A 22,776-nucleotide genomic window follows, 5' to 3' on the forward strand; every position below is an offset into this window, starting at 1 on the left:
GTGGTACTGTGTTTTCATCTTTTGCACTGACTCTCTCAAGGGCCTAATCCTGTCTGACTACTTATATAACATTTCTACTTAACTTAGCTGTTTATAGAACTGGAGCTTATGTTTAAAAAATGGAAAAATAGGAGTCATTATTTTAGAAATACTATATAATCAGTGTCATGTAAAGAGGTTTGATGGAAAGCAAAGAGAATAATACCAAACAGCTACATATTTGATTGAGGTAAAAGATAGTATACTTGGAAAAAGCACCTCAAGAGTGCCAGCATGTAAGCAGTACTATAAAACAGAACTTAGTGTAGATTTTTTCCTTTGCAGACAGTCCCTTCTCCAGACTTCCTCTGGCCGGGGGCGTAACCTGCTACCTCCATTGCTTGTCAGCTCAGCAGAATGGGCAGAATATGCAGATGTTGGCACCAGCAGATCAAAGTCTAGTTTGACTTCCACAGGGAAGGGAGGGAGAGCTCTGGCTTTAGGAAGGGATGGTGTTTCCTGCCCCCCTTGCTCCTTAGTGTCAAAGATCCTAATACTGTCTGTGTGTGGTAATGTGGTGCTCTGAGGCAAGGGGGTCCCTCCATCTCCTGGGAGGTGGCTTTGAATAAATTCTTCCTTTCTTGTTACCAAAATAAATGCCCTTCTTAGATTTAGTCAGCAGCCAGCAAACAAGCCTGAGCATAGCGATCTAAGTTACCGGTAGCAAATGGACATGGTCTGAGGAAGTCCCTGAGGAGAATATGGACTTTAGGGTACACTCCTCACAGAGTAAGATCCCTGACCACCATCACAAAATGAGTTTTCAGGACTTGTCAGCAGTCACAAAAAGGTTTATTTAGGAAGGAAATATATACTCAGAAGGAAGTGTAGGCTCTCAGAAGTGAGATACATTTTAGTCTGGATGTATCTGATTTGGGGTTTAGAAAACTGTGGAATTTATGAGCCTGTGCCAAGCAGAGGTTCAAGTTACAGGTACCTGATAGCTCATTCATAGAGGAAAGGCCACTTAGATGACATACTCAGGTGAAAAGGCCCTTTTGAGGTGAAAAGTGAGGCCCAGAAGCCAGTTTATTTACATGCTTTTTGCTGTCTTTAAGAGCTTGTACTTGAGTAGACTGAGGCAGAGAGATTACAAACTTGAGCCCATTCGGCAGCTTAGTGATACCCTTCATGATAGGGTATCACTACTGGTGATGTAGCTCAGTGTTCAATCCCCAGAACCAACAGAACGAAACAAAAAAATCTTTAGAAATTATTTTTGGAATGAATTTCTTAGAAGGGAAAATTGCTTGAGTAACTTTTGTGTTAAAGATACAATTAAAAAATTGCAATTTTCCATGTTTCCTTCCTATTATCTTTATTTCTTCTGTCCTCCCCCAAGGGGAGGGAGCAGCAGCTTCATTTGCCTCCTCAGTGTACAGTAGGTGGGTGTGGCTGTCTCAGGCTACTGTAAGTAATAAAGATTTGTTGACCTTCCTAATGGGAAGGTTATGACTGGTGCCCTGAAACTCTCTCAGCTGTGTTCTAGCACTTTATCCTCGTAATTGCGAGAGAACTACAGCTTCATTTTTCTGTTTCAACAAGCTGCGTTTCTCCAGAGGAAGAAATTGTACTGGAGCCCAGAGTTCCACCTAAATCTTGAGCTTCATACCGATTGGGTTAATCTCTCTGGCTGTGTTTTTTGTTTTGTTTTGGGGAAAATGTCTTGTTCTATGTTGTCCAGACTAGCTGTAAAATTGCTATGTAACCCAGGCTAGCCTCAGACTCACTCAAAGCCCTTCTGCCTCACCTTCCCAAGTGCTGGGATTACCAGCTGTTAATTTTTTTTTTTATTTAAAGAGAAACAAACAAACAAAAAATACATGGAGGAAAAAAAAGGGTAGAAATAATACAGAATTACAGAAAAATAAATGGTAAGAAATCACCAGTTGATAAGTTACATATTGTCATCTTAGAAATAGTTGTTCAGGTTACAAAATTAAAGTATGTAAAGTGACATTCAAATAGTGACAATGCCAACAGTTCTACTCAGTGATCTAACAAAAACTTAGTAATGTGGTTAGCAGTCCTACATACTTGTTTTTTATCTTAAAGAGGGTAAGATTAAACACATCAAAACAGAACAAAACAGTTCAAAAAGAAACAATTTAAAGAAATACAGATTTCAAAGCAAGTCCACTGGAGATCTTCACTGTTTATCTTATTGTCTCTAATTTTGTTCCAAATAGTTGTTCCCATCTTTACACACATTGAATATATACTGAACATTATAGAAATAATCAAATCACTATAGGATGATTGAAGGCTTTTTAGGTCTTTAATATCTGACATTGGGGAAGACAATAATAACTACCTTAGTGTCTCTCATTCTCTTCATAGTAGTTGTCCTTGTCTTTACATATACTGAAATTGAACTTAAGAGACTAGACTAATATCACTCTAAACAGTGAATAATAGTGTTGCTAGATTTTATATCATAATGCTACAGAATTAGCATTGGGTTTCTTAGTGTCTCTTCTTCAGAGTATCTGTTCATTACATCTTGGCATTATATAATCTGTTCCTGTAAATCGTTTAAAAAAAATCTTCCCATGTGTGAATTTCTACATGTATATCTATCCTCTCTGTATTATAGAGGAAAAACAAATCATAACAAGACAGCAAAACAAATTCTTAGAAAAACATGCAATGAAAAAGATACATAAGACCACAATATTAGGTAATTTAACGTAGTTACTGTGCTTTTCTCTTATTATTTTCAATAGACTTGTCCACATCATCAGGCTTAATATAGTTAAGCGTAGTATTACGTAGCTATTTTTATAAAAATACAACTTTGAAAACATTGTAGGACTTGAGAGTGGTTAATAATCAAAACCAGTATGGATATCTTTTACATCTTGTCATCTTCAGAGTAGATGCCTCTACTTTTGGGGTTGATACTATCAAGCATACCAAATTCAAATAAAATCAGCTAAAGCAAAACCGTGGTCTAACAAATCGGATTCAAATAACATCAGTCGTAGTAAGACAATGTAAGTAATACAGAGTTTCAGTTTAAGTTAATAGGAAATTAAGGATAGTTACCATGGTATAACCTGCTATTTTTGGGTCAAATGTCTGTGCCCTCAAATCTGATGTGAGTGGACAGACCGGAACAAATTAAATTCAAACTAAACAGAGTGGTAAGACTACTATGACTTAAATCCTGATACACTATTAACAATGACCTCTGCCTTTTTTTTATAGTGTATCAAAGCTATCTGTACTAGAGATTATAGCTTACGTCTCTGCCTCATGTCTGCTACTCCACTTTACTGCTATAATTTGTCCACCTTACTCCCTCATTCCACTGTCTGCCCCATTCATTGAGGTCTCTCTGCCACTGTTCCTGGAATCCTGGTATCCCTCACTCTCTGTCTCTGGAATGTCCTTCAGCACTCTCTGTAGGGTTAGGTTGGTGGCCATGAGCTCCCACAGTTCCTCCTTGTGTTGGAAACATCTTATTTCTCCACTGATTTTGAGAGAGAGTTTTTCTGGTTATATCAGTCTTGGTTGCAAATTATTTTCTTTCAGGGCTTGGAATATTTCCCCCCAGGCCCTTCTCAATTTAAGAGTTTGTGTTGATAAGTCTGTTGCTATTTTGATAATTTTCCCATTGTAGGTAATCTGCTTCTTTTCCCCGGCTGCTTTTAGTATTCTGTTCTTTTGGTGGGTTTCTGGAATCCTGATTATTATATGTCTGGGTGTAGATCTGTTTTGGTTGTAGGTGGCTGGAGTTCTGTATGCCTCATTTATCTGGATATCATTTCTTTTTCGTAGATTTGGGAAGTTTTCCTTTAATATATCTATGAATATTATTTGTATTTCATTTTTGGTTGCTCCTGCTTCCTCGCTCACATGCTTTCTTCTTAAGTTATATATATCCTTCTAGCCTTTGAATTGTTTCTTCTGGTTTCTCATTATTTTTAAAAGGTCTTTTCTTTCATGATCATATATCATAAATCTCTCTTCAAATTTCAAAAGGCTAACTTTAGTTTCTGTCAAGGCATTTTGCCAGTGTTTAATGGAGTTTTTAGTTTCCTGGTAATCTCTTTGGATCTGTTTCATGTATTCTAGGTTATGTTTAAATTTTTCTTCGAAAGTTTCTCTTTCTTTTGTGATTTCCTCCGTTATTCCATCAGTGTTCTCTTGGGTGGGGCTTATCATTTCTTTAATTAATCTCTTTATATCTTATCTCACTTGGATCAGAAGTATAGTTTTAAATTCATCTATGAGGTCATGAAGGTATTTCTTTATTTTGGCTGATGCTGTGTTTAGTATTGGATGGTTACTGTGCTGGTTCTTGTCTGTATTTACGTCTCCTGGGCTTATTTTCTCATGTTTAGCAGCTGGAGATTTTTTTTTAAATTTCTATCTCTTGTCGTGTTTCTGGTTTCTTTCAGACTGGAGTGTCCTGGGGGGTCTCTGGCCCTCTCTGTATTGCTTAGGGTCTTTCTGAAATGTGCTGACTTGAGTTTTTGCTGCCCTCCCCAACTTGCTGTTATCTGAGGTAGGCAGGGATTCAGGGATGGTGCAGGCTAGCCTCCAGCCTCTGTGCCAGTCAATTGGCAAGTTAGGCTGTACCTTGTGGATGTCACAGAGTCGCGACTATTTTTTATCTGCTTATTGGGTCCCAGGTCTCCTGGGTTCAGCCCCAGGAGATCCTGCCAGTTCTCTCTGCGCCAGAAGCGGCTGACTAATGTCACCATGGCACAGGGCTCTGCCCAGATCCCAGCAGTCCTCTACGAGACCTTCCTGCGCCAGGAGCAACTATCTGATGTCACCAGAGCACTGGGTCTGCCCAATTCCAAGATGTCCTCCACCAGTCCTCTCTGTGTCGCTGATGCCATCATGGCGTCGGGCTCTGCCCAATTTCAAGATGTCCTCCACCAGACCTCTGTTAATTCTTAAAGAAACAGATTGCTTGAACCAAATGTGGATTTGGGGATAGGGAAAGTACTGTCATGCCACATAGCTGGTACATAATGGGGAGGTAACCACATATTGTAGGAGACAGTGACAATATCCCCTGAAGTTGTGTAGGTGGTAATGGTAATTGGAACAGGGAGCAAGAAGAGGTATGGGTTTGAGAGGGAAAATTCCAATGGGTTATTTGGGGAGAGCCAGGGATGGCAATGGACAGGGGCATTTCTGAATGAGGGAGCAGCCCAGTGAAAGCCTCTGGAGGGAAGCAACTGTTTTGTTCTAGACCTGAGAGAAGCCCATGAGTTAATCTGATGATTTTAGGGGAAGGTTTGATGAGGTTGGAGAGGGAGACTGATGCCTTTTGGGTCTTGTAGGGAGTTCAGATTCAAATGTACTCAGAAAGCAGTGATGGACTTTACCAGCTTAATGACCAGATACTACATAGATTTTGAAAAGAATATTCAAGGAGTTAAGAATAGGTGGGACTAGAGTGGAGACAGAGCACTTAACTGCTACGTCAGTTAAGTGAAACTCGACTGGGATGTGGGGCTGAAGAAATGAAGAGACTTAAGAAAATATTTGGTAGAAGTGTTAATGGGCTCTTATGATAGATTGGATTTAAAAATTGAAGGAGGTAGAAATGTTTCTTGGCTTGACCTATTTAAATAAACATTGTATGAAGGTAATGGAAAGAGGACCAAGTTTGAAAGAAGACCACTTTGCAGATGAAAGATTGGTTTCCGTTAGGTTTCCAAGGAAATGTGCTGAAGAGTTGAATGGGTCTAGAGTTCACTTGGAGACAGTCAGGCTGGAGTTTCCTTACTGGAGATTTGGTACTAATCTGTCAGAATGGGTGAGAGGATGTAGGTCTCAGATTGCAATATGCCTAGAGACTGAGGTATTTTCCAGTTTCCGAAGCCCTTTATTTCACCTGTAGTTCTGTAGTTCTAAAATTCAGTCTATTAAATACCTTATTTTGATTTTGTTAATCAGTTGACTCAAATTCTTTAATAATTTTCCTTCAATTTTTGGCAGATCTTGAGCATCAAAATTGGAAAATTAATAACACTTGTTCTTCTATTCTTTACTTTGAAAAAGTGGCTTAGGTTTTGAGAACAGTTGGTGAAATAATTTTATTCTTTCCCTTCTCCAGGCTGACTTTTAAAAATTTTCTTCTTATGTGTATATTTTGTTGAGTCCTATACAATATATATTTTTAAAAATAATTATTTTGATTCTGTAATATCTATGCATGATAAAAATTCAGAAATTACTGATGGAGGGCTGGGGATTTAGCTCAGTGGCACAGTGCCTGCCTGGCATAAGGTCCTGAGATTTGATTCCTTATTCCAAAAAAAAGGAAAAACAAAACAAAACAAAAAAAAAACAGAGGCCAAAGTGTGAGAGAAATTACTGATAGATCTTCCTACCTTGCAGTTAACCAGTTACCTTTCATGAAACTTACATTCCTTAATTTTGTGAATCATTCCATGTGAATTCATGTGGAGCGGCTTTATATTCTTAAGTGGTATTCTCCTGTATGGCATAATATAATCATTCACCAGCTCCTCATTTGCTGAGTGTTACTATGTTAGAAATAGTACTTAAAAATATGGCAAATGATATATTTTCCAGAGGTATATCAGGATGAATTCCAGAGTGGGAATTGCTGGGTCAAAGAATTTAGACATTAATGTTTTTTTAAGGCAGTGTCTCAAAAAAAGAGAAAACTACAAAAAACAAAAATAAAACAAGGGACCCCTCCCCACAAAAAAAAAAAAAAAAAAGATGGTGTTTCATTATGTAGCTCAGGCTGGCTTAGAATTTGCAGTGATCCTCCGGTTTTAGACTTGGGAGTGCTGGGATGAATGTATATGTGCCACCATCCCTGGTCACCTTACAGATTTTGATACTAGTGCCAAATTGCTTTTTATCTAGTTCTTACATCATATACCTTTTCACTAGCAGTGATTAGTATCTTTTCCCCGCATGCATGCTGACCAGTGAGTTACCCAGCCTCTGGCTTCACTGCCACTCGGAGATGAAAAGGCATCACTGTGTACCAGAGGTGCTCCTATTGAGTACTGTAGAATTTGAATCTTACAGTGATTTTGACTAGATTTTATTGAATTAGTGAAATGACTGTTTTACCTTTATGATTGTCAGTATACATAGGTAATTTATATAGTTTTTTCTCTATTGGAAACCACAGCAAGTGGTCTTTTTCATGATTGGAGAACACTATTTAGTACTATACGTGTCTGAAACTATATTATAAAGACAAATGCTTAATTTTCAATGTTTTAAGTCACTACATATTTTTTATTTGCAGGTTTTATCTGAGAGAACCAATATTGAGCTTTGGGTTTGTGCCAACATCATTCGTCTCTTTAATGATGATAATACAATTCCCTTCATTGTACGTTATAGAAAAGAGCTCATTAATAACTTGGATGCTGATTCCTTGAGAGAAGTTCGACAGACCCTAGAGGAGTTGCGGTAAGAAACCCAGGAAGGGCTCAGTGAATGTAAGGGGGTAGAGGCTGTGTGATCCAATGAAGAGAAGTGGAGACAAAGTGAATGACTCTATGCCTTGACAGTTCCAGTGTTTCATTTCCTCGAATTATCATTACCTGAAAATATTCCTCTTCTGACTGAGAAAGTTCTAATGTACTTACTTAGGAGCCTATAGCCCTTTCCCGGTGTGTGTATGCATAGCATGGGTGTATAGCAGTTTTCAGGTGACTGTGCTCCTCTGGATTTGACTGTTGCCTTCTCTCAGATATGATTGAGTGTAGTTGTAAAATTAGCACTGTCAGCAGGAAATGAAGAAAAGTACATGTTGGTCTAAATCTTCAACAGCTTGTGTAAAGCCATCTTCTTAATATTACCAAATCCTTAAATGGAGAGTTCTTTGGAAGTACCAGGTGACTCCCAACCTATAATTGATTTAATAATTTTTTGACTGTATGATGGCCAAAACCATAAGCATGTAGAAAAGCCATGCTTTGAATAATTTGAATTTTAATTGTTTTTTAGCCTAGCATTTTATGCTGTTGGATGCTATCTTGTGATCTTCCTCTCAGCTATGTGATCACGAGGGTAAACAACCTATATCCTACAGTGCCCCGTGTTTTGTAATTTGGTAGGAAGTGTATAGCTCCTTTTTCTATTCTTTTAGGGATAATGGTAATTTAATCTTAGTCAGATATAAGTTTTGTATGGTTATAGAACAGAAAGTACAGTATGTTTTAAAAAATTATATCTTTGGACATAATATAGTAACTCAGAAATATGCATACTACATCCATAAGACTAATCATGTTACTGTTACTCAGAAGCATTTGTCAGACATTGTTCCTCCTTTAAGTGTTTATTGCATGTATACTATAGATATTGAGTTGTTAATGGGTATGTTCTTCAAGTCTGCAACAAGGATCTGATTAAAATTATATGTATATAACCCTTCCACCAAGCTATTCAAAAAGTAATAAGGATTATCTTTACAATAATCCTGATAAGTTTCCTTTATTGTTTGGGGAGCCTATATCTATTAACCTTTCTGTCTTTTTTGTTGAAGTTCTTTTTTTGATACCAGGATTGAACTCATAACCTTGTGCTTGCCAGGCAGGAACTTATGCCACTGAGATAAATCCCCAGCCCTTGTTGAAATTCTTTTAGTGTCAAGGGAATTAACTTACTAGTTTGTGGTGAATTAGTATTTCCTGAAGACACAAAATCATTAGCCAATTAGAAGTAAAGATGACTTGCTAATCAAAGGTATAAGTCTTCTAGGGTGTAATTGAGCGTCAGAGTATGAGAACTGGGGATTATAAATCTGGTCTAAAACGAGAGCCCTTAAATAAATAAAAAAAAAAGTTAAAACAAAAACGAGAGCTCTTATTCTTCTCTAGCTGATCACTGACATGCAGGGTTGCTTATCTGTCCAGTTTGCTAGAGCTTCCTCTGGGGTTTTATATAAAAAATTTCTGGACCAAACAAAACCGTACATAGGGCATCTCTGGAAGACCATCATTTGCAGATTCTGAAGTAAGCTTGGTATGTTAAAGCTTACTTACTATGGACAAAATTAGAAGATTTTGAGACTGAAATTGGGGAAAGTGTCAGAAACAAGAATGGTTTGCTTAAAAAAGTTAAGTACTAAAACAATCGTTATAAGGAGGCAGGTAGAAATTTGATGTCAAGGTTATTATTATTGTTTTCTTTTTAGATTTCTATTAATAGAGGCATAGTTGAATATTAGTAAAAGAGTATAGTGATGTACGTGGAGGTGTTGCCTGGGCCTTAAATCTTTCTTCCAGAATGTAGATATTTATTTTTGGTAATGACATATGGTCTCTACTTTTTCTTAAGCTCAGAATTTTCTATAACTAGAGCTTTGGTGCTCAACTTGTTAATTGCTACTTGTAGATGAGAGGTCCTGCCACTTTTTAAAAAATGGAATGAGAATAGAAAACATAAGAATGTAGTTTATATAGTAAAAGTGAATATTGTTTCTTGAAATATTATTTTAGTATTATGTATGCATAAATTGGGTTGGAAAGTAAAATATATTCATTAGTATTTGTTGCCATTAGAAAGTGAATTAACATGTTCCTCTTGGCTTGACCCATTCATGATACAAACATGACTGTCCCATCAGGTGGCTTGTACTACTGGTGGTAGAAGTTATATAGTCATGCATGTACACTGGTGGTTTAAGCTGCCTGGCAGCAAGATATATGAATTATGACCCCATCATGAAGTTAGATAATATAATTCTGAGTAAGGAAGAAAAATTTCCTGTTTTTTTCTCTAGTTGTTGCTCTTCTTCCTTTTCTGCAGATCAACAGGACATAGTCCTTTTGTCGTAATGACTCTGGCAACTGTTAGTTCTTTTTTTTGGCTACTGGGAATCAAACTCATGACCTTGCACTTGCCAGGCAGGCATTTGTGCTGCTGAGCCATTTCCCTGTCCTGACCATTAGTTCTTAACAACAGTTTTGGGCTACCAGGACTATGAAAGTCATATAGGTTGTAATCTTAAGAACTTCATATTCCACATATTCTTTCTTTTAATTGACAGTCTTTAAAATGTAGGTAGATTTAAATTTCCATCAATCTTTTTAAATCATTCACATTACCTCTTAACTTGCTTGTCATTTGAACAATACCATTATTAGGCATATCCTATAAATAGGATCAGATAATAAAATGAGATGAGAAGCATTATGTGTAACAATAAGATTCAGCTTGATGTGGTATGTGCCTGTAATCCCAGTTACATAGGAGGCTAACACAGGAAGGTCTCAAGTTCAAGAGCAGCCCGGGCAATTTGATGAGATCTTATCTTAGAACTTAGGAAAAAGGAGGGTACGGGGAGTATAGCTCAGTGAGAGACTTCTTGGCTAGTGTGTGAGAGTCCCTGTATTCAATCCCCATTACTGCAAACAAATGAAACAAAACAAACAGTAAAATTGAATTGAAAAACCATGGTAAAGTGGGACACTATTGTGTTCACCCTTTCCATTACCCCTATTTGTATACCGATTTCTGTACGTTGTCCTATATAATGAATAAACTTTTTTACATGGAATCTTGGTTATTTTCAGTGGAGAATGGTATTTAGAAAACAGTTGTGGGTGCCAGGTGTAACCAGTGCAAGCAATGATACCCCACAGCAGTCAGCAATAGTAACTTGGTTTCCAAGTGTCACTCTCCTAACTCCAGGGCTGGGACAGGGAATGAAAGATGAGTTGGGAATATCTTGTAGCAGAGAATGTAAAGTGCCCAAATAATGATAGGGACATGTCCAAAGACTACCACAGGGGTTACTTCTGACCATCTGTGGGGCAATTTGAACATTAAAAATGAATTATAATCACTGAATAAAGAAACCGTGAGTCTCTAGTGATATAAGTAAGTGAATAAAGCTTTGTCAAGGATGATATAATTAAGAGTTGATTCTTTGAAAGAGTAAATAAGATTGATAAACTTGTACCCAAACTTATCAAAAAAAGGAAAGACTCAAATCCATGCAATTAGGAATGGAAAGGGTGAAATCATTACAGACCCTGTGGAAATCCAGAAAATCATCTATACTTACTAAGAACAGTGTAATTACATAGTTCCAAAGTACTTCTCCGCAAAATACTTACTAAGAGGAAATAAACAGTACCAGTGTGATGGGGAAAACCACAAGACACCACCTTAGTCCCATGATAAAAGTTGATTAGTAATGGGGCAGATCGAAATCATTTGCCTGGTATGATGTGACAGAAGAACAGAAGCCACGTTTATGATATCCCTGCAGAGTAGCAGCACGGGAATTTAATTGTAAGGAAACATCAGAGGAACTCTAAAATAACTTTCTTGTAGCTTTCAAAAGTATGAAGACGTTAAAAATCAAAGAGAGACTGTCATAGTGTATGTGAAGAGACTACACACACAACAACTACATGTGCCATCTCATTCTGAAGGGATCACTGCACTGCAAAGGACATTATTGACACAGTTGGTGAAACTTGAATAAAGTGTCAGTTCTGAGGGTATATGATAGTAATCAATCATCTAATTAATTATTACGTGATAGTAATATCAATATAACCATTAATATCAGTAATGTGTTATTGATGGTTACTTTGTGATTTTGTAGGAGTTTGTTATTTTATAGGAAATGTGTACTAATATATTTGGGGATGCTGTTATTCTCAAATGATTTATAGAAAGAAAAGGATTGTTTTAATGTACCTGAAATTTTTCTGTAAAATTGAGAAAGCTTCAAAAAGAAAGTTTTGCTATACAGGTCTTATGTATTACAAAAGTTTTTATTTTCAGGATGGTTGCAAAGAAGGTTCATAGTACAATACAGAAGATTAAGAAGGAGGGAAAGATGTCTGAGTGTTTGTTAAAAGCCCTCCTGAACTGTAGAAGTTTTGAAGAACTAGAACATGTGGTAAGAGACTGTTTTTATGCCTTAATGCCTGAATATATTATGATTTGGATCTTTTTATAATTGAAGACTAAGACATTAAAGGCTAAAATCTTTTAGCCATCGTTATTTAATTCAAAATATTTATCTTTTATCCAATAACTTTTTAAAATGTTAGGCACTTTGGTTTATAAGAATGATAGTAGATAGTTCTTGCCTTTAAGGAGTTCCCAGTCAAGTGAGGAAGGAGAATAGATTATACAAATGCGAAAGTGAATTGAGAGGACTGAACTGGAGACAGACATGATACAGTAGTTGGTACAGTTGGCCCTGCAGCTATTGCCAATTCTGTATTTCATAGTGAACCAAAGTGGGTTGATAATATTTGAAAAAGTTATGTCTGTGTTGAGCATTATAGTTTTTAATTATTATTCCTTAACAAAAAAGTAAAACTATTTACATAACATTTGCATTGTATTAAGTACTTATAAGTAATCTAGAAATAATTTAATGTATACAGGAGGATACACATAGGTTATATGCAAATACTATGTTATTTTATTGAATGGATTTGACATCCGAAGATTTTTGTATTTATAGGACTGGGAAGGGTGTTTCTGGAACCATTCTCCCATGAATATCGTGGGAGGGTTGTATTGGAAACTATGAAAATGGAAGAACTCATTAGTGGAGAGTCTGTGGGTGAGCATGTCAGCTTTTGAGTGTGAATAAAGAGGGAAGAACCTAAGGAGATAAGGAAAAAGTAGTCAGAGATATAGGAGGAGAGTCCAGACATGATGGTACATGGAACACTAGGGAGTAGAGTTTTAGAAAGAGGTAAAGATCAATAGTTAAATGTAGCAGGGAAGTTTGACAAAACAGGCCTAAACAGGTATGTTTTGTAATTAGGAGATCACTCTAGGTTTTTGTGATAATACACCGAGCAAGGTATGTGAGAAGAGAAACCAGATGGTGGTGAGTGGAGGAGAGCATGAGGGTAAGAAGTAGAGGCACTCTGTGCAGACAGCTTTTAGAGGGGCTGGCGTGAGTTGCAGAGAGGGCCTTGCAATCCAGGCAGTGAGCTTTTTAGATGAGTAAAACCAAACAGAGAAGAGTAGGGTAAAGCACATACCACTCTCATGTAGTAGGTGTTGACTAATTAGTATGAATTCGTTTATGAAGGAAGAGGAAAGGATTGGAAAAAAGATACCTTCTCTATTCTCAGCATGGCTTCTAATTTTACATGATAGCTTTAACTTTCATTTAAAAACCAAATCCTGTGGTGTGTTTTCCGGCTTCCCCCCTCTAGTCTGCTCCATATAAATCTGGAAGTAAAGGCACAAAAGCCCAAAGAGCAAAGCAGCTGGGATTAGAAGCAGCAGCCAAGACACTGCTTGAGAATCCTGGGCAGCTCAATCTGCTGTCTTACATTCGATCTGATGTTAAAGGTACCAGCTTTACTTCAAGAGATTGGCTTGCCCGCCCTTCTTTCTTTCCTTCCTTCCTTCCTTCCTTTCTTCGTTTCTTCCTTTTTTCCTTCCTTCCTTCCTTCCTTCCTTCCTTCCTTCCTTCCTTCCTTCCTTCCTTCTCTTTCTCTCTTTCTTTCTCTACAACATGTTAAAAATGGCTTCATTAAGTGATGTCCACACAAAAGAATATTATGACATACAATGAATAAGTGATTGTAATAAATTCTCCATTGCTGAACCATTCAACTTTTCTTTCTTGGTGAAGTGCTTGTTCTAGTCATTTGCCCATTTTTATGTTGTTTCTCTTCTACTTAATAATTTTTAAGTATTTTTAAGATAGTCTTTGTTACTTATATGAGCTCCAAATCTTTTCTGCCAAGCTTATAACTTGTCTTATTTTCTTTCTGCCATCTCTTGGCAAATAGATGGTCTTAGTTTTATTAATTTTTTAAAGGTAATTGGTTTTTTCTTTTTAAAGAAATTCCTTCATATCCTAAGGTTATAAAGATTCTTATAAATTGTCTTTTAAAGCTTTTATTCTACTTCAAAAGTTTAATTATAAAATTCATTTCTATTGTTTTAAAATAATTTCAGTACTATGCACAAGGTATAAATTAAAGTCCTACTCCTACGCTTCAGCTTTGTAGGGAATGAAGTGTCTTTTTTGGAAATTTACCTCCAAGTGTATCTTCTGATTCTTTTGTATGTGAGAAAGAATGAGAGAGGGAGGAAATAAGGGAGACATACTTCTGAGAAGAACCCAGAGAAATGACAGTTTGACTCATGTCAAAATGCATTGGTTTTATTGTCAAAATGAATGTTGGAATGTGTACGTTTTGGATAACAGTGACTTATTTTTAGAATTGCTTTTAGGATTGAGTGGGGAGATTAATGATCTGTTGATTACTTCTGTTTTAAAAAACATTTTTTATGTTTAAAAAACTTGTGTATAAAGAATATATGATGTTTTGATACATTTTGTAGGCATAAAACAAATGATTAATGTATTTAAACAAGACTGTAGGTAGTAATCAAATTTATATACATATACATACATATATATATATATGTATATATATATATATATATACCGGGGATTGAATTCATGATCTCACAGTTTCCAGGCAGGTACTTGTGCCGCTGAGCTGGATCCCTGGCCCTCAATATATTGATCATCTCTAAGTTAACTTTTTTTGTGAAAAAAGCTACTCTTAGCAAATTTCCAGTATATAATGCAATATTATTAGCTGTACCCTTCATTCTGTACAATTAGATTTCTAGGCTTATCAACCTAACTGCCAATAACTGCAAGGTCAGCCTGTGTCTCTGTGTCCCAGCTGTAGTTCTTTTTGGCCTTCTGTTGATTCTTGGAGCTGGGAGGCACAGATGTCTGTAGGGGGCAGTCTCTCATAACAAAATCCATATGATGTACTTAACTAGAAAATCACAGTATACCATAGACTGGTTTTATTTTATACAATCTAGAAAATTATTTAAAATTTAAATTTGTAATTTAAAAATAGAGTATGTATGTCTTTAAAACAATTATCTTTTCATATACTAATGTATCTCAGTATATGTAAAAATAGACAATAAAAAAGTAAATGGTATTATTTGAAGTTAGAGATGGTTAAAATAAGTAAAATTCAAATTTGCTTAATCCTAAGTGTATTTTTAATTAGATTTCAAATGATTGCAGCATTTAATATTTTAATAATAACTGAGACTGAAGAGTCAAGCCTTAAGGTTAACCACAGGGAGAACAAGAACTATCTGTGCTCGTTATGGAATACTGGAGCTTTTGGAATGCTGAATACACACAGCTTTATTGCCTGTTTTCTCTTTTTCTATTTTTTACTTCCTTTGATGCAAAGGTCTACTTGGTTCTTACAGATTCAGTTTTACTGGGTAGGTTTTTTTTTGAGACAGGATGTTTTGTTGCTTTATAGTGCAAGTGGGACTTGGGCTTACTGTGCAGCGCAGGCTGGCCTTGAACTCATGGCAATGCTGCAGCCTCCTGACTGCTGGGATTACAGGGGTGTACTACCGTGCCAGCTGTCAGGACGGGTTCTTGCTGACTATATCTCTTTGATGGTTGTATGTGATAGTGTTCCTGGGGTACATGATCGTGAACACCAGGTAGTGGTATTTCTGATCATGTGGCTAGCTCAGGATCCAGGATAGTTACGGTAGTACTTGCAACCTTGCTTTATGTGCTTGACTCCTTTTTTAAAATCCCGATTACAAATTGGGAAGAATTATAATTAATCACAAATAAGCTGGGTACTGATTTTTAAAGTTCATGTGAAAAATTTTCTCTTCTTGAGATCCTCTCATGATACATGCATACACACAACCACTTTCCATTGTATTACTATTTTTTAATCAGAATTCCTGCAAGAAATATTTAAGAAACCAGATATTTTCCCTGGCCTCCTATTAGACATTTCTTGCTTGCCAAGACCAACAAGAATTTGGTTTGAATCAAAAAGCTATCCTGTGCCACAGATGGACTGTGTTCTGGAAGAGGCAGCACATCTTTGGGTTATCCGCAGTCAGGAGCGGGATGTTCTGTTGTAGATGCGAGGTGGCAAAGTGAGGATGAAGTGGAACAAAAGGGTCGACTGATCAATTTTTTGTTACAGATTTGGAGGCTTGGAGATTGCGATGTTGGAAAGAATACATTATGAGGAAGGGATATAACTTTTGGATTTTGTGGACTTTATTTCCTCCTGATTTCACTGAAATGCTAGACTTCTGGAATTCTTGTTATCCTTGGTTATATTACTAATCCCAACAATCAATTCTATATGAATGGGGAAGGAGCTTTTTCAAAAATGATAAGCTTTCTTTTCCAATTCTTTTCTGCTTGGACTGAGAGAGATATGTGATATCAAAGAGCTTCCCAGCTGACTAATAATTTCTACTTCCCTCTGAGACCTGCTCTAGAGGCAGCCCAGAGCCCCTCCCTAGCTAATAAATACTAGAGTCATGTCACATATTCTATGAAACAATACAATCTCGCAATCTGGGAATCAATCAGTCTATCTATTTTTTTTTTTTTAAATTTAACTTTATTTTTTGGGACATAGTCTTCCTACATAGCCCAGGCTGACCTTGAACTCACAATGATCCTCCTGCTTCTTTTTTTTTTTTTTTTTGGTCTTTTTCATTTTTATCGGTACCAGGGATCGAACTCACGACTGCCTGCTTGCAAGGCAGGTGCTTATGCCACTGAGCTAAATCCCCAGCCCCCTAGATCCTCCTGCTTCTTGAGTGCTGGGATTTTAGGTATGCACCTCCATGCCTGGTTTAAAATCTGTTTTTTTTTTTTTTTTTTAAGGTATGGCACGTTTTTACTACATGGTTCAGGCTGGCCTTTTTTTTTTTTTTTTTTTTCCAAGATGGCCTTTAATTCACCTTATAGCCCAGGCTGGCCTTGAATTCATGGCCATCTTCCTGCCTCAGCCTCCTGAATGTTGGGGTTATAGGCATGTAGCACTGTACCCAGCAGAATCTATATTTTTAACAAGTATCTAATGTATTTTATTTTTAGTTTCTCAGACTATACTTTGCAATTCTTTGTGTTAGAGCTCAGTCTTATTTTAATTACATGAGGTTCATTACTTCAAGTTATATTTCCTTCATATGGTAGGGCTTTAGAAAGATCCTTTGTTATAGGAAAATCTATCATTTCTTTGTTTCCTTTGTTTTCAATAATGGTTTAAATTGTAGATTCCACGTTTACACCCCAGTGTTTTCACTATTCTTTTCATAATGATGCTCTGAGGTACTTTGGGGATCTAGGACTGATTGCATGGAGTATAATCTTCCTTTCCTTTACTTTTTTTGAGATAGTGTCTCACCATGTAGTTTAGACATATTTAGAACCCCATACATAGCCCAGGCTAGCCTGGAATTTGCAGTGATCCTCCTGTGAGATCATAGGTATGTGCCACTACACCCAGCACATAGAGATCAGTTTCTTAGATGAAGATTGATCTAGGCAGTAGTTTACATAAGAGTGAACATATACTTACTGAGTGTCTGCTATGTGCCATCACTGTTCTGAGACCTTTGCATTATGTACACAGTCTACTACCTCATAAAGGTCGTTCGTTACCAAAAATTTCCTTGTAGAGAAATTCTCTTAAAGTGTGAGTAGAATTCCTATTCATGTCAGTGGCTAGATTTCTCTTTAAATTTTTAAAAAAATAAATAGTTATTTCAGGAGTTGACATTTGCTGTCACAATACAACAAACAGCCCAAATGGCCATTTTCTCTTTATTAATTGTATCAAATTATAAGTATGTTCTACTATTGTCTTTGTATCTGTTCCTTATTAAAAGTCTACTCATAGAAAAATGTATGCATGTGTTTCAGAGCTTGTATAATTCAAACTTTAATGTAAAACAATGGTAGTAAGGCTTTGATACAAATCGAGTAATAAGGACAAAAGAAATGAAATAGAGCAATGTAAATGCTCTTCTCCAGTGTATATGCTGAGTTATAGAGGCTGTGAAGTGTGGGACTCACTGCTGTGAGTTAGCAAACCAAAAGTGCTTGGAGAAAATTAGTTAATCTAATTGTGAAAATGAACTGCCCGATCGATCATTTGTGCTTTGTTCTGATTAAACTTAAGGATTGCAAATGGATCATTGAAAATATGAATAAGTACTTTATAACCTAAAAAATAAATATAAATAAAATTGCTTATAAGGGAGAAATTTTTTTTGTAGCAAGTTGTGTGGTTTAGGATATGCCTATTAATATATGTTTGAGTTTGCAACCACTCATCATGAAGATACTTGTTATTCCATTTTTAGAGGACACTGAAGTAGAGAAGTCAGATTACTTGTCCAGTAATTAACAATTACTAGTGAAACCAGCTGTAGACCAGCAGCTGACCCAAAGCTGCGTTTTCCCCAGAAGCAATGTGTTATGTAAGGGGCTTGTGTTACTGCTTTTGGAGACTGGTTTTTGTTACATATGGAAGCTAGTCACAGCCATCATTCCTTTCCTGCTTAGGTTTGTTAATTTAAGATTTTATTTTGACTGGAATTTAATTTAATATGATTTAATTATAGAGCTTAAAACCATTGTAGACGTTTTGTTTTTGTTCTCTCTCACCCCTTTTCCTAAAGGACTTTCTGCGCTCCAGGATATTGAGACAGGAGTGCAGCATATTTTAGCAGACATGATCGCTAAAGACAAAGACACGCTTGACTTCATTCGGAAATTGTGAGTAACTCTTTATAGAGTTTTCTACTTTGTGGACTCGTGCTGTTAAGGATCACATGCTTGGTGCTAATACCAGTATTCATTAAAAACTTTGTATTCAGAATATTTTTTTAAGTAGCAGAACTCTTTGTTCAAACAAAAGAACCCTAATATATAAAACAGACAAAGGAAAAGTTGTTTTAATTGAATTCTGAGCAGGGAGCCTGGAACTTTGCTTCCTCATCTTTTTTCCACTGAGGCACCTCAGTGGAGGACTTGGATCAACACAGTTTGAAAACCGCTGTTTTTCACAGTTTATCCCAATAAGAGACTCATGTTCATTTAGAGTAGTGCCATTGCTTTTTAAACATGTCAATTGTGATATGCATGCTTAGTTTATAGTATTTCTGTAATATTTCATTTTTGGTGTTTACCTATGATTGGGTTGATTTAGGATGATGTCAGGTATGCATTATAGTTCAGGCCTCTAAATGAACTTCAGTTGTTGAGGAAAGGCAGCTTGTCTGTGGCATCATAGTTTGAATTTGAGAGATTGATTCAAGGTCTTTGCTGGAGTCTACTTGAGCTAATAGATTTATGCCTCATTAAAGAAAAAAAAAAACTTTTACAGCCTTATTTAGAAGAGAAAATAAATTTCTGCTAGATCTCCCCCCCTGCCTTCCCCCACATCTCCACCCACATCTTGGTTTTTGTTAATCCAAGAGACAGAACTGTTCTATATTTTCATTGGCCCCAGCAGGAGTAAGAGGAAGTGGGATAACTACTCAGGTTGAAACTGTGTTTTGTAAGTAACTAGGCTGTTGAAATTTGGTTCACTTTTACAAATTGCTGTTGGAAGCTATCCTAGTACATCCTTGTGTTTCATGTCTTTTCAGATTGACTGTGACTACCAAATTCAGAGTTTAGAGAAGGATGATATTTAGACTAGTATTATTGGCCTGATTCTTTAGTTAGTTTTGATCTCTTATATAACTACAAATTGTATCTGAAGTCATTTGGGCATGGGGGATTGGGTGGATTTATAAGGAGATCTGTGGGATATATGTTAGCATGCTAGGCAAAGAGTTTTTTTTAATGGTACCAGAGACCAAACTCATGACCTAGTGAGGCACTTATGCAACTTGGCCCCCAAAGAATTTTTTTTTTTGATGAGTTAATAACATTTTCGTATTGGAACATCATTAACAAGTATCACTTGGTAATGGCTTAACATTTTTGCTAGCCATGGTGTATGTTACTGCTTATTGGTTTGACTATTTGTGTATCTGAGCAGGTGCCAAAATAGATACATCTGTATTCAGTCATCTCTGGCAAAAGTATCCTCAAAGAAAGTAAATGAGAAAGATGTTGATAAGTTTCAACTCTACCAGAACTTTTCATGCAACATAAGAAACATTCAACACCATCAGGTAAATAAAGAAATTGCTTATGCATACTGAAAAATGGTAATACTTTAAATTTGAAGAATTTTGTGTCAAATATTTTCTTTTTCTTTATAAAATTATTATAAGATTGCCATATTCTTCTAATTTCACAAATTGGAAACTGCAGACTCAGAAGTTAGTGACACTGAGTTTTTAGCAGGTATCTTGTTTTCTGGCTGGTGATCTTTCTTGTTAGACTCTGCTTTCTAATATGCTTGAATTTGAGCTCAATTCTAGATGTTTTCCATAGGCAATACAAATCAGATGATTTGGAATAAAGTGTTAAAGATCTCAGTGGTTTCAACCATAGTCACTGTATCTAAGTCTTCTAGTTTTTCAGTGTATTGATTTTTTTCCTAAAATGTAGCAATAGGTAATATGCACACTATAGAATGTGACTTACAAATAATAAAGGGGGGAAAAAGAAGAGTTAGCGATTAAAAATACAGTAGGACTGGCTACTGCTGGCATACTCTCTTAGTTTTTATTTGTCTTGCAAGTCTTAATTTTTCCTATTATATAGAAAAAAATTGAACGGTTGAAAAAGTCACATAGGGGCTGGGGATTTAGCTCAGTGGCATAAGCGCCTGCCTTGCAAGCAGGCAGTCATGAGTTCGATCCCTGGTACCAATAAAAAAACGAAAAACCAAAAAAAAAAGAAAAGAAAAAGTCACATAACAAAAAAAAAAGTGTGCTCTTTAGCATTGTAAGTATGCAAATGATACCTCGGTTCACAAATTTAATTCTCTCCATAATGCTGATCTGGAGTTCGTTCCATGATTCTGGTTGCAACTAGAATATGCTTGCATTTGCTTTCATGTGCTTATAAGTTCATTCCACCAGAATTATGGAACGAATTCTGTGATTGCCATCATGGAAGGAAGTTTGTGAACCAAAGTACTATTCTATAGTCTGCATTATTGTGCAACCAATCTCTAAAACTTAATTTTGTAAAGTTGAAACTGTATTACAATTTTGGTCATTTTTGAATGATAATTTTTCTATCTATATAAAATTCTTTTGGTACTTGGAGTATATCATCCACATCTTGTAGTATATACACCAGTGGTTTTTGGTAACTCTTGTTCATGACAGTCACTTCTCTTGCTGCATTCAGGATTCTCTGTCATGTATCTTGTAAAAATTAAATTATAATTTGACTTGTGGATCTCCTTGAGTTTATCCCACTTGGAGTTCATTGTGAGTCTTAGAAGTGTAGAGTAATGGTTTGCCTTAACATTGCAAAATTCTTGGTCATTGTTTCTTCAAATATTCTTTTTTTAAATTCTAGGACAGAGTCTTACTCTATAGTTCAGGCTGGCCTTGAACTCACTTTGGAGCCCAGGCTGGCCTTGAATTCGTGAGAGTCCTGCCTTAGCTTTCTGAGTGCTGGGACTCCAGGCAAATGTCACCATCTGTGGCTTCTTCAAATATTTTTTCTGCCTTTTTATTCTTCTGGGAATTCCATTTTATGTAGTGGACAGGCTTGGTAGTACTACACAGATCTCTTAGGTTCTCCCCCCTTTCCCCCCTCCCTTCTCCCCATTCCCTTCTCTTCCCTTCCTCTTCTCTTTTCATATTGTAGAATTTCAATTGATTTATCCTCAAGTTTGCTGATTTTTCTTTACGTGCTCAAATTTTCTGTTGAATCCCTCTAGTGAATTTTTTTTTTTTTTTTTTTTTTTTTTTTTGGTCTTTTTGTCTTTTTTTGAGACAGGGTCTCACTATGCAGTTCAGTCTAGCCTTGAGCTCACTTTGTAGCCCAGGCTGGTCTTGAACTCCCAACGATCCTCCCGCCTCAGCCTCCTGAGTGCTGGGAGTACAGGTGTGAGTCACCCTGCCTGGCTCTCCCTCTAGTGAATCAATCATTGTATTTTTTTCAGTCTGTAATGTCTACAGTGGTACCTTGGTTCAGGAACATAATTCTTTCCATAATTCTGGTTGCAGAATTTGCTCCATAATTCTGGTTGCAACCAAATTGCAATCACTGTATTTGGTTGCTTTTTATAATTTTCAATCCTTTTTTGTTGTTTTTCTGTATGGTTTAAGTATCGTCCTCCAAGCTTCTTTTAGGTCTTTGTCCATGATTTCCTTTTAACTCTGAGCATATTTTAGGTAGTTAATTTAAAAGCTCTATTCGTAAGTTTAGTGTTTAAACCTCTTCAGGGACAGTTTGTGTTAGTTTCTTTTTTACTGATTTTTTTAGATATTTTGTCTAGTAAAAACATATTTTGCATATTATAACTTGAAAATACTTTTTACTTCCCCTAGTTTTATTATTACTTGTTGTTTTAGTAACTTTGTAAACTTTTAAAAAATCTCTATTCTTTTCTGTGGCCACTGAAATCTCTCCCTCTTCAGCTTAGTAACTGTTAGCCCAGCTAATTGATACAGATTTTCTTAAATGTCTAGAGCTCGTTCCATTCTTGTTACCCAAAGAAAACAAAGCAAAACAAACTTTATCAGCCTATGAAGATTGGTTGTATGTTAAATTATATAGATTCCCCCTTTATCATGTTTAATGCTTTTTATCTTACAGTCTTTGGTTCCAGGATTGCAAACTGTGCTTTCTTTATGGGAACTGACCCACTATTGTCTTAATCATAACCTTACATGATATGAAATATCTGCCCTTAATTCCCTCCCAGGGATTTCTAGTCATTTGGCTGAATGAGCTCAAGGCCTTCACACTGAGCTGTATTTCCAGCCTTTTTAATTTTTTTTTTTTTATTTTTATCAGTG

The 22,776-nt window shown here is 36.3% G+C and overlaps 1 protein-coding gene across 2 annotated transcripts in view; it reads left to right on the forward strand.

Moving 5' to 3' along the window:
- Srbd1 (S1 RNA binding domain 1) overlaps positions 1-22,776 on the forward strand; it is a 234,164-nt gene that overhangs the window by 25,067 nt on the left and 186,321 nt on the right. For both annotated transcript variants that reach the window (XM_023566369.2, XM_063229102.1), the window contains 5 exons: positions 7,301-7,467; positions 11,806-11,923; positions 13,209-13,347; positions 18,514-18,610; positions 19,884-20,019. In XM_023566369.2, coding sequence (XP_023422137.2) covers positions 7,301-7,467; positions 11,806-11,923; positions 13,209-13,347; positions 18,514-18,610; positions 19,884-20,019 — 657 coding nt within the window. The remainder of the gene's footprint in view (positions 1-7,300; positions 7,468-11,805; positions 11,924-13,208; positions 13,348-18,513; positions 18,611-19,883; positions 20,020-22,776) is intronic.

The sequence above is a fragment of the Cavia porcellus genome, unplaced genomic scaffold, assembly GCF_034190915.1.
Source record: "Cavia porcellus strain 051 isolate PalLab524CR breed Dunkin Hartley unplaced genomic scaffold, mCavPor4.1 scaffold_1, whole genome shotgun sequence".
NCBI classification, from domain to species: domain Eukaryota; kingdom Metazoa; phylum Chordata; class Mammalia; order Rodentia; family Caviidae; genus Cavia; species Cavia porcellus.